Source organism: Mesocricetus auratus, unplaced genomic scaffold (assembly GCF_017639785.1).
Source record: "Mesocricetus auratus isolate SY011 unplaced genomic scaffold, BCM_Maur_2.0 Super-Scaffold_100008, whole genome shotgun sequence".
Taxonomy (NCBI): domain Eukaryota; kingdom Metazoa; phylum Chordata; class Mammalia; order Rodentia; family Cricetidae; genus Mesocricetus; species Mesocricetus auratus.
The window spans coordinates 67,981,496-67,993,806 of record NW_024429192.1 but is presented as its reverse complement, the minus strand read 5'-3'; the positions used below and the strand labels follow the sequence as shown (position 1 = coordinate 67,993,806).

Sequence of the window (12,311 nt, the reverse complement as noted above, 5' to 3'; positions counted from 1 at the left end):
ATTTTCTTGTACTGCATGAATCTGATTATCTTGGGGCAAATAAGCTAGCCCTAGCTCTTTATTGGTGAAAAAAATCTAGGAAACACTTGTGCATTATACATCACCGGCATGGGGAGGGGAAAGGTCGACATGATTCCCCATCTTCTTTCTCCCGTTGCCCTCCAGGCTTGAGCCATGATCATTATCATCAGGGTTCCCCATCTTACGAATGAGTCTTTCCGGAACCCAGAACGGATTGTCTTCATCCTGTGGAAAAACACAGACAGCTCCCCTGGACCTTATCAGGATAGGATCCGGGCCTTTCCATTGATTAGTTAGCACATCTTTCCATTTCACCCATTCCTTGGGCCTTTTAGGTTCTGTGCAATGTCGCTCAGCCGCACTCATCCCTGAATCATCCAAGTTCAAAAAATTCAGGGTAAAGAGTGACATGGCTATGGCCACTCTCGGTCCAGGGGGTAGCTCCATTATTGCTCCCCCTTTTTGCTTTAATAAATATGATTTAAGTGTCCGATGTGCTCTCTCAATGATGCCCTGACCTTGAGGATTATAGGGCAATCCAGTAATATGAGTAACTTGCATTTGTGCACAAAATTGTTTAAATTTTTGTGAAGTATAGGCAGGCCCGTTGTCGGTTTTAAGACAGCGGGGTTTGCCCCAGGCACTCCAGGCCTCAAGACAGTGCTGAATCACATGAGAAGCCTTCTCCCCTGAAAGTGGGGTGGCAAAAAATATTCCAGAACAAGTATCAACAGAAACATGTATATATTGCAATTTACCAAAAGGGACATAATGGGTAACATCCATTTGCCAAACTTGTAAGGGGATCAAACCTCTCGGGTTAATTCCTCGATGGGGGACAGGCAAAAACTGACAGCAATTTTGACATTGTATCACTATATCTCTAGCTTCTTTTCTGGTTAAAGAAAAGCGTCTGCGTAATGTCTCTGAAGTAACATGAAATTTATTATGAAATTCTTTTGCAGCTATTATGGGTGAAGAAAGCGCAACAGCTGCAAGTCTAGTGGCTTGATCAGCGAGCGCGTTCCCTTTTGCCATGGGGCCGGGAAGACCAGAATGAGCTCTTATGTGTTCAATAAAGAAAGGATGCCGCCTTTGCAGCAGAGCAGCTCTAATGGCTTCAAATATGTGAGCCACCTTACTAGAAGGTCTAATCAACCCGGCAGTTTCAAGAATTTTAACTGCATTAACTACATATAATGAATCTGAAACAATATTAAGTGGGCCCATAAATTGTTGTAAAACTTCTAATACCACGAGGCATTCAACGACTTGTGGGGAAGATTCAGGAAAATGTTTTATATAAGTCATATCATTTACAACATAGGCCCCTTGTCCTGTTTTAGAACCATCTGTATATACTACTATCCCATTCTTAATTGGGGTATTAGAGGTAATTTTTGGGAAAACTAAAGGCTGGGCCAAAGCAAACTGTAAAAGTGGATGCCTGGGATAATGATTATCAAAGGTCCCTGAAAATGAAGCACATAGGACTGACCAGTCGCTAGAGGTGGCGGCCAAAACCTGTATTTGATCCGGAGTATAGGGGCTAACAATGATATTAGGCTCCAGACCAAAGTATTCTATTGTCATTTTAATGCCTTTTATAACCAATTGTGCAACAGCAGCTGGATACCAATCAACAATTTTAGCAGGGGAAGCTCGAGGATGGACCCAGCATAAAGGCCCTTGTTGCCAAACAACGGCGGTGGGTAGACCTTGTGTGTTCAAGACACATAACAAAATTGGCTGGGTATAATCTATCCTATCCAGCTGGGCCTGAGTTATAGCTTTCTCGACTTTGCAAAGAGCCTCGCTTGCCGAGGGATCCAATTTCCTTGGGGAGGTGATATGCGGGTCCCCTTCTAAAATATCAAATAGAGGTTTTAATTCAATGGTGGGAATTTTTAAAAAAGGTCTTAGCCAATTAATATCACCCAATAACTTTTGAAAATCATTTAGAGTTTGTAACTTATCTTTTCTAATTTCAACCTTCTGTGGTCTAATGAAATCAGGTCGGATAACCGAGCCCAGGAATGATCCGGAGTCGGTTATTTGTACCTTTTCAGTGGCTAGGGAAAGTCCCCATTGACTTAATTGCTTTTGTAAGACAGGGAACATTTGCTGTAAAACTGTAAGATCTTGATGACATAACAGCACATCATCCATATAATGGATAGACAGGACCTGCGGGAACTGTCTTTTAACTGGGGCAAGTGCCTGATCAACAAAGAGCTGACAGATGGTTGGACTATTGGCCATTCCCTGAGGCAAAACTTTCCATTGGTATCTCTTATCTGGTTCTGCATGATTTAAAGAAGGTACCGTAAAGGCAAAACGCGGGCGATCAACGGGATGTAAGGGTATGGAGAAAAAACAGTCCTTAATATCTATGATCAGAAGGGGCCACCCTTTTGGCAGGGCAGTGAGTAGAGGCAATCCTCGCTGGACCGGACCCAATAGTAACATTTGTACATTAATGGCCCTTAGGTCATGCAACAAGCGCCATTTTCCCGATTTCTTTTTGATAACAAAAATCGGAGTATTCCAAGGCGAAGTGGATGGTTCTATATGACCAAGGCAAAGCTGTTCTGTAATTATTTTCATGATGGCATTCAGTTTCTCGGAGGTTAATGGCCACTGAGGAACCCATACCGGGTCCTCCGTCTTCCATGGTATGGGTCGTGCTGCCTCAGTGGCGCTCAAGAAAAAACCCAAGCCCGTTTTACCTTCATGAGGTCGGGGTGATATAGGGCGGGGATTGCCTTGCTCAAGACGTCCCAAGCCCCGGCCTTCTTGAAACCCCATCTTTTCCATCATGTTTCTAACTGAGGGCGAATAATTATTGGTTAAGGTAAGGCCCATTTCTGTTAGGATGTCTCTACCCCATAAATTAACTGGTAAGGGTAAGACATAGGGGGTAAATTGGCCTCTCAGTCCTTCTGAGGATTCCCAAGTTAGGGCACTAGAGCTGATGTCAGGGCTGGATTGATATCCCAGCCCCTGTAGAGAATGAGAGGACTGTGTGACCGCCCAACTTTTTGGCCACCAATGTGTTGAAATAATACTTTTGTCAGCCCCTGTATCCAAAATGCCCTCAAAACTTTTGCCATTAATTCTAAGAGTTAACTTAGGCCTTGTATTTAGTGCCACAGTTAAATAGGCCGAGTCCGTCCCTGTGGATCCCATCGGACCTTTTATATCTTGTGAAATTTGATCTTTTGCTGGAAGCAATACAAGCTGAGCTATCCTATCCCCCTTATGGATGGAGAAAACACCTTGGGGGCTGGAACAAAGAATTTGAATATCTGGAATATGGTGGTTATCAATTATTCCAGGATGTACAATTAGTCCCTGCGCAGTAAGGGCACCACGGCCTATTATAAGTCCTATCATACCATCAGGCAATGGGGGATGCAAAGGTGCCGCAGGCACTGGATGGACCCCCATATGTGGCATTAGTAGGACTGAGGTGGCGGCACGCAAGTCCATCCTGACGTCTCTTGTGGAGTCGTCTCCTCCTCGGAACTGGCCTTGGCAAACTGAGTCCCGTATCTTTGCGGGCCCCGGGATCGGGGGCCCACCTGGCCGTTTTTTGGCTCTTGGTCAGCTGTACCTGGTTTACGGGGGGGAAGGAGATTGCCCTTAAGGTCTCTTATGGATCTGCATTGGCTTGCCTTATGGTAGCCTTTCCCACATCTGGCACAGATAGTATCCTGACCCTTTTTAGAGCTCGACATTCTTTTTTAGGTGCCCTGGCTTTCCACAATTAAAACAGAGCCTCCGATCCTTGAAGCCCGTCGGCTTTCTTTGTGATTGAAGAATGGCAGCCGCCAAGCCTGCATTAGTAAGCGGTCCTCCGAGTTCTCTGCATACCCTGAGCCAATCATCCAAACCTTTTCCTTTCCTAGGGGCAATTGCTGTTTTACATTCTTGTGTAGCCTGCTCGAAGATGAGCTGTTCTATCAACGGCTTAACCTGCTCTGTATCTCCAAAAATTCTTCCTGCCGCTTCCGTCATCCTTGCCACAAAATCGGAAAACGGCTCCTGAGGTTGTTGTATAATCTTGGTAAGTTGTCCACCTGCCTTCCCTTTCTGCGTAAGTGACTTCCATGCCCTAATTACCAGGGTGGCTATTTGAGCATATGCGCCCCAAGGGTAATTAATTTGGTTCACAGCATAGACTCCTTGTCCTGTAAGCAGATCGAAATTCCATTCTCTCTGCTCTGGGGTGAGTGCTATGGCGTTAGCCCTCGCCTGTGACTGGGCAGCCTCATGCCATAATGCTCTCCATTCCATATATTGCCCCATATTTGGTAATACTGCCTTCACCACCATCTGCCAATCGGCAGGAGTTAGGGGATCCAAGGCAAGCCTTTCTATCTGCATAATAGTAAAGTTGGCATTAGGTCCATAATTACGAACCGATTCTGCCAATTCTTTTATCTGTTTATACTCAACCGGAGTATGTACCCGCCCTCCATTCTCTACTTCGAAAACGGGGAAGGTGAGATGGACCTTTCTTCTAATTTTTTCAGGTAAAAAGGAGAAACTATGTAAACGCCCTTCATAAGGGGGGGGAGAGAGCGGCATAGGCGGAGCAGATGGAGTTGCTATCGCTTTTGCTGAGGCCTTGCCCTTGGGTAGCAGTTTAGAGAAAAACTCCCCATCCGGGTGATATCTCTCCGCCTCGTACTTTGTAGCCTCTTCTTCTAGTTCTGTCTCATCTCCAGGGCCTAGAGAGTCTTGTTCGGAATCAGAAGACTCAGAACTGGCGGAGCTGCCGAGGTTCAGCGCCTCCAGTTCTTTAAAAGGATACATTTGACCTGTCCCTTTAGTGGAAAGGCCAGGAAGGGCATCTGGTTTTGCTATAATGTTCTCTCCTAAAACAGGAGGGCTCTTTTTCTTAGTTTTTCTTTTGTATACCTCCGTTTTCTCGCGCGCCTGACCTCTCACTACGTTCGGTTTCTGACATGCTATCCTGGGTTACCTCGAGAATGGCCTGACCCTCTACAACGGCCGCCTGGCAAGCTTCATCCTCAATACAGTTCTTCACTAGTTTCCATACTGCCTTGGTCCCTATCCTTAGGTCTCTTTGCTCTAGGTGTCGATCAAGATCCCTCCCCAACTTATTCCATGATGCCAGGGTGAGAGAGCCAGAAAGGGCATACCAGGGTGCCACACGATCGACCTCCTTGACAAAGCTCCGTAACGTCTTTCTGTCAACCTTGATATTCCTCTGCTTTAATACAGTCTCCAAGGTAGTTAATATGGATTGAGAGGACCCCATGGTGGCTGCAGCTTATCTACGTCTGACTAATCACCACCGTTACCAATGGTACAGATGACCGCGGCTTATCTACGTCCGTCTTACAGCAAATGGGGAAAAACGAAAGCAAAGGACAGAAGAGACTGTTCAGGCCCCTTTATCTACAGGAGGCTTAGGTGACCAGTATAAAGAAGACAAGAACAATACCAAGGAGGACGATTGCTTCAGGCAAACCCTCCCAAGGCGGAGACAACCCCAGACCAAAGTCCCAGATCAGCATACCTCTCCGAACTTACCTGCCTGCAGTTCTGAATCCTCCTCGTTTCCAAGGGGTCTTCGATGGTGCGGACGATGGCTTGGTCAGTTTCCCGGGTTTCGGCACCAGTTGTCCCGCGCTCTATCTCGCCCGCAAGAATGACGCGGCACACGATCAGGATCCTTCTGCAGTAAGCTTTATTGCTCCTGAGAGGAGGAGCATAAGCTATCACAAAGCGAAGACCCCACGCCCTAACGGGACTCTCCTTATATAGAGAGTTTCTCTCGCCTCGGACGTGGCAGTTAATTACTGGTCCAATTATGTCACCCGAGGTGACGTAAGGCACAGGCACCCCCGGCCTCGTGGGCAGGGAGCTCCTGCTCATGCGCAGCAGAGTTGTCATTGCAACTGTCAGGCGGATGTCAGCGCCATCTCGCCATGGCGTGGTTCCAGGGCAGCGCCCAACATCCAGCATTGCATAAAACTGGGTGCGATGGTGCACACCTGTAATTCCAACAACTGGGAGGGGAAAGCAGGAGGATCAGGACTTCAAGACCATCCCCAGCTGCATAGCTAGGTAAGGGTAGCCTAGGTTATATGACACTGTCTCAAAACGGAAAACAAAATCAAGAAGTTTTGAAGTCAGCCGGGCATTGATGGCGCATGCCTTTAATCCCAGCACTCGGGAGGTAGAGGCATGTGGAACTCTGTGAGTTCGAGGCCAGCCTGGTTTACAGAGTGAGTTCCAGGACAGCCTCCAAAACAATACAGAGAAACCCTGTCTTGAAAAACCGAAAAAAAAAAGTTTTGAAGTCTACATCAATTTGGGAGAGGCATTACATTGGCAAATAAAATGAATGTTATTTAGTTTATTTATTTTTGAGATGGGATCTCACGTCTCTTAGATGGCCTAGAACGACTCTGTAGACCAGGCTGGCCTTGTACTCGCCGAGATCTGCCTGCCTCTGCCTCCCACATGCTGGGGTGACAGCTATGTACCACCATAGGCAGCGTGGAGGATTTTAACACTAAAATGACACTAATAGCCATGGGTGCCTCAGTTCAAAGAGTTACAGATGTAATCACCTTCCATGAAATGTGACAAAGTATTTCAGAGCTTGGCATTTTTAAAGCTTCCATTATACTCAGGCAAAGAAGAAGAGAAAGGATGAGAGGTGTGCTGTAAGAAGGAAGACCGGGAATCCCACCGTTGTTCTTAGAAACCCTTCCTTCCCATCCCAGAACGGGCCGCCACGGCCGCCACGGCCGCCACGGCCGCCACTGGCCAGCGCACACATCATCTTAATGGCCTCTTTGGCAAGGCTGAGGAATACATGACACAGGGAAATGCTTTCCCAAAGCAAGGATATTTCTCTATGTGTCTTCATGTGCTCCTTTCTCTCCCAAAATGTAATACAGACATCATGTGGGATATCAGTGAAAGACAAAAAAATCAATTTGATGTGTATTGGAAATATATCAAACATAAGCTCATCAAATTAGGAATGATTTTACTTTATTATTTTTGCAGTACTGGGAATGGAGCCCTGGGTTTTGCTGCATGCTAGGCAAGGCTCTACCACCGAGCTCCCCACCCCATCCCACCTTTTAAAATTTCGGTTTGAAATATTATCTCTCTAAATTGCCCAGAATGGTGCCAAATTCATTGTGTGGTCAGGCTGGCTTCAAATTCCCAGTCCCCCTGCCTCAAGCTTCAGAGTATCTGGGATCACTGCTTGCAGTACTGTGTTCAGCAAGGTAGATATTGACTTGATCTGCTTGTCTTTTTATGTAATAAGCCTGTACCTCTTAGGAAAAAAGAGGTTGTCCCCACCTCTCTGTATGTATGTATGTATGTATGTATGTATGTATGTATGTATGTATTATGTATGTATGTATGTATGTATGTATATCTATATATAACAAAACCATTTATGTAACACGCGCGAGCGCGCGCGCGCGCGTGTGTGTGTGTGTGTGTGTTGGTTTTGAGACAGGGTTTCACTGTGTAGCTCTAGCTGTCCTGTAACTCACCCTGTAGACCAGGCTAGTCTCGAACTCAGAGACACACCTGCTTCTGCCCCCAGAGTGCAGAGATGAAAGACGTGCACCATCACCTCCCAGCACCTGCCAACTTCTAAGTACATCTATCCCAAGCACATATTCCCACATTGGGAAATGACTACAGGATAAGTTCAGGAATCTATTGGACCTACTGTGACTTAGACTTCAGTGAAAACTCCATTAACCACCTGACTCTATAACCCCTTATTTTACCTGGAGGACCACAATGAATCTTGGGGTCTCCTGGAAAGCATCCAATAGACCTCAGAAATTCTGGATATTTCCTTTCCCCCAGTGTATGGTTGCCTTTGTAAAAGGTCATAGATTTCTCTGGGGAAGGACCAGAGAAAGACTAACAGTAAAACTCCTAGGCATTTAGCATAGTCCTTCCTCAGGGGGACCTGGCATTTCCTTAACTCAAGGGGTTCTGGGTTTGCAGAGTGTCTCAAGTCTGAAAATTAATTCACAGGCCAACATTCCCTTTTACACAATCCAATATAGCCTTTCTTTTGTATGAAAATTTTTCTTACACAGATCAAACAAAAAATCCAGCAGGCTTCTTATCTATTTCATGCCTGGTAACACCACGATTGATTAGCCAGGACTATAGGAGTCAAGCCACTATAAAAATCACTTTGCCTATGCTGACCATTACAGGTCAGGCCATTATGGACATTGTTTTGTCTATGCTGCCCATTGGGATAACTACAATGACCTTGCCTATGATGATTCAGTGCTGCCACCTGGTCCCTGCTACTTTGGGGCCCGATTAAACCCATTGCATTTAATTCAGCCAATTGAGCAGCAGCATCTCCAACTCTAAGGTCTGGCCTAAGGAAAAGGGCAACAGCAAAGCTCTTCAAATGTGCTGATGCCCCTTTCACCATTTTGTGTCTTATGGGGTTAGTGAAAGTGTGTCTTCTGGGCCTTCCCCTTGTGACCATGTACCTACCCTAACATTGCTATTTCCCTGAGCCTTCAAATCCCTTCATCAACACTAAGCCATGGGATATCAGGCATCTCCAATTCCTCTGCAGTAGGCCATCTTTTGACAAATGCTTTGGCCAACCATTTAAACAAACTTTTGATACTTTTTTTTTTAACTTTGCAAGCTTCCATATTGTTATGGGGTCCACTTGGAGCCAACACAACTCACACACCAAGTCAATGCAGATGACAAAAGTTTAGTGTAATCAAGCTACTACTGATGGATCAGGGTTACAGAACTAATCTGAAGTCAGAATGTTACAGAGTGTTTAAGCCTGAAAACCACAAACATCTGTGCCAAGTCACAGTTACATTTTCCATGAGTCAGGATTTGGGGATAGGGGAACATTGTTCCGTGATACACTTATCTTGTTCTCATTGGCTGGTTTACTCAAGTATGTCAGGGTGGCTTGCCCACCATTCATGTTTCAGCTTGCCAACTAGGATTTCAGTAATGTCAGTTGCCCAGGGGTGTCTGTGGAGGTCATGGGAACTTAAACTTTATTTGACCCTTATTCAAAATGAAAGTTCTATCTGAAATGGCTTTAGTTTGGTTCCTTCTTACAATAATAAACCTAGAATCTCCACTCAGTGGACCCATATCAATAAACTCAGCCTGATCCGATTTTATGTTCCTTCCACCATTATCCCACACTCTTAAGATCTATTCCGACACATATTCCCAGACTTGTGCTTGAATGAATTAGCAAACTCATTAAGCTCTTTTCCAGTGTAACACACCTCCTCTTGGACTTCACTTTCTACCTCCCCACTAGGATCTTGCTTTGCCTCTGGGTCTAGAGGCAACTGTTGGTAGGCCCTAAGGGATATCAATATTGTCTTGTCTGCCATTTCCTTCAGGGAAAGTCACTGCTGGTTTAGCAGACAGTAGAGGATTAATTTCCTCTATTAAATGTGGAGAGGACAATATTTCAGGGGGCGGGAATACATCTGCTGAGGGTGGAGAGACTACTTCCTCAGGTGAGATGAACCCTTGAGAATCTGAAGACTCAAAGTTCTCTGCTTCACACATCTCCATCCCAAGATACAGGATCCCATTCTTTATCAATTAACACCCTTACTTTAACCATTGACACCCTCTGAGGCTGGGGCTTGAATTTTCAGTGTAATTCAGCCAACCTTACAGTGAGGACTTCTGTTTGATTTTTTTTTACAACTTGAGCCCTGTGGCAGTGGGAGAGAAAGTTCTCTTCCAGGGTGCACTTAGAAACCTGTAGAGTCTAAAGTTTAGACTGTTTATGTGCATCTGGAGGTGGTCAGTTTTATCACAGAGCTCATTGCTGTCTTCACTGTATTCTGAGATGCTAGAAGTTGATTAATGTTATCACAGAGATATAGGTATAATTTTCTGTCCTGTAAGCTAGCTCCCAAATAACCACACAGAGACTTATTATTAATTATAAATACTGGGCAAATAGCTTAGGCTTGTTACTAACTAGCTCTTACAACTTAAATTAATCCATATTTTTATCTACATTCTACCACATGGCTTGGTACCTTTGCTCAGCACAGAATGTTCATTTTGCTTCTCCCCTCACCTCCTGGTGACTCCACCCTTCCTCATCCCAGCACTCTGTCTCTGTCTGCAAGTCCTGCTTAGCTATTGACCATTTAGCTCTTTATTAAACCAGAGAGCAATAGGTCCTCACAGTGTACACAAACATTATTCTACAACACAGAGCTTATTCTTTGCCTTTGTCAGTTTATCCCAAAGATGCTACTACCAACTAACCAGCATCATTACTTTCTTTATTGTTCCACAATTTGCCAAGTTTTATATACAGAATTACAAAATTCCTTTCCTCTCACAATTGGTGAATCAGGATAATCAAACTCATTTGTCTCAATACATTTGTGAAATAGTTCACACCATGGACTTTCAGTACTCTCCAATCTTCTAGGAGAGGCTTTATTTTTTAATTTTTTTATTTAGGTTAGAAACAATCTTGTTTCATATGTCAATCCCAGCTCCCTCACCCTCTCCTCCCCCCCTTGCTCCTCGCCAGGTCCCCCAGTCCTCCACCCAATCTCCACTGTGATCCCCAGGGAGGGTGAGGCCCTAGGAGAGGCTTTATTAAATGTAGGTGTCAGTAGGTTGGAAAGTCTATTCCAGGTACTTAAACTCATCCTGATACTTCTGTTATTCTAGCACCACTCCCAATATCAGAATTTGTGTTAGGGTTTTCTAAAGGAACAAAACAGATGGATGGTAGACTGACAGATAGAAGACATAAGTAAATATTTATCTATATAATAAACAGGATCTATTAGAGTAGATTACAGGCTGTAGTCCAACAATGGCTGTCTGACAGTGGAAGGTCACAATATCCATTTGTTGTTCAGTCCACAAGGCTGGGTGTCTCAGCTGGTCTTCAGTAAATGCTGGGATCCCAAAGAAGCAGACTCTAATGCCAGTGAAGGAATGGTTACCAGGGAGAGTAGGGACAAGCAGGCAAGGAGCAAATGCGCCCTTCTTCCGTGTCCTTTATATAGGCTGCCACCAGAAAGTTGGCCCAGATGAAAGGTGGCTCTTCCCATCTCAGATGATTCAATTGAGAAAATAGTCCCTCACAGGTTTGCCCAGACCTTGGGTTTTAGTTAACTCCAGGTGTAGTCAAGTTGACAACCAAGAACAGCCATCACATGTATGCATCTTAGGGAGCCAGGAACCCAGCTCTTCTGAGTTTGCCAGTGTTTCCCCCCAAATGCACGTTCTTTCTGGGACCTCAAAATGTGATCTTACTTGGGGGTAGGTGTGGTTAAGACATGTATGAGGTCCTATTGGAGTGTGGTAGGCCCTTAGTCCAATGTGACTGGTCTTGTAAGAAAAGGAGAAACAGAAAAACACAGGGAGTGCCAGTGAACTGAGCATGGGTAGAAGTGAGGTATCTGAGAATTGATGCTGGCAATTTCCAAGGCTAAGACAGATGCACACAGGCTCCCTGGTGCACAAGTACCTGAGCTACAGACTTCTGACCTTTACTGTGAGACAGTACATTTCTGTGGGTTTCAGCCATGTAGACTATATGGCCGTTCTAAGAATTGAACACAACATATGTGTTAGTGGATTGAAATATCTTAAAAAGTATACATGCAAGAAAATAGACATTGAAATACATAGATAAAAGGCCAACATAAAAATCTTTTGAAATATTTTTACCTTTTACTCTTGTGTATGTGTGTGTCTATGTGTAAGGTGTGCTCAGGTGCATGGGGGTGTCTCAGGAGGCCAGGAGAGGGCATCAGATCCCTTGGAGGGGATTGTGATCTGCCAGATGTCTTTGCAAAAGCAGTACATTCTCCTAATTGCTGAGCCATCTCTCCAGGTCTAAATAAATTAATCTTATCTTGCTTACTTATAATATGCAAAAAGCCCCAAGAAGTAAAATGTTGTGTGGCTTGTTTTTGAGACAGGGTCTAGCTATGTGGTTCAGGCTGGCCTGGAATTCACTATATAGCCCACGCTGGTCTGGAATTCAGGGTGATCCTCCTGCCTCAGCTTCTTAAGTACCAGGATCACATGTGTGTGCTACCATTCTGTGCCATTTGAAAATAAGCTTCTCATTCTGGAATAGCCTCACATTTATAGAAAAGCTGCAGCGACAGTTCAGAGAGTTCTTCAGCGCCCTCCCTGTTTCGAGTGGGGCAGATGGTGCCTCCCAGCGCAGAGGCAGCTGTGATTCTGAGGAGAGA

At 44.9% G+C, this 12,311-nt stretch overlaps 1 protein-coding gene across 1 annotated transcript; it reads right to left on the bottom strand.

Moving 5' to 3' along the window:
• Positions 1–3,747: 3,747 nt before the first annotated feature.
• Positions 3,748–4,932, bottom strand: LOC121142061 (igE-binding protein-like). The gene has a single exon (XM_040751441.1). It carries the CDS (start codon positions 4,840–4,842, stop codon positions 3,748–3,750), a length of 1,095 nt encoding a protein of 364 aa, XP_040607375.1. The 5' UTR covers positions 4,843–4,932.
• Between the last annotated feature and the right edge of the window lie 7,379 nt (positions 4,933–12,311).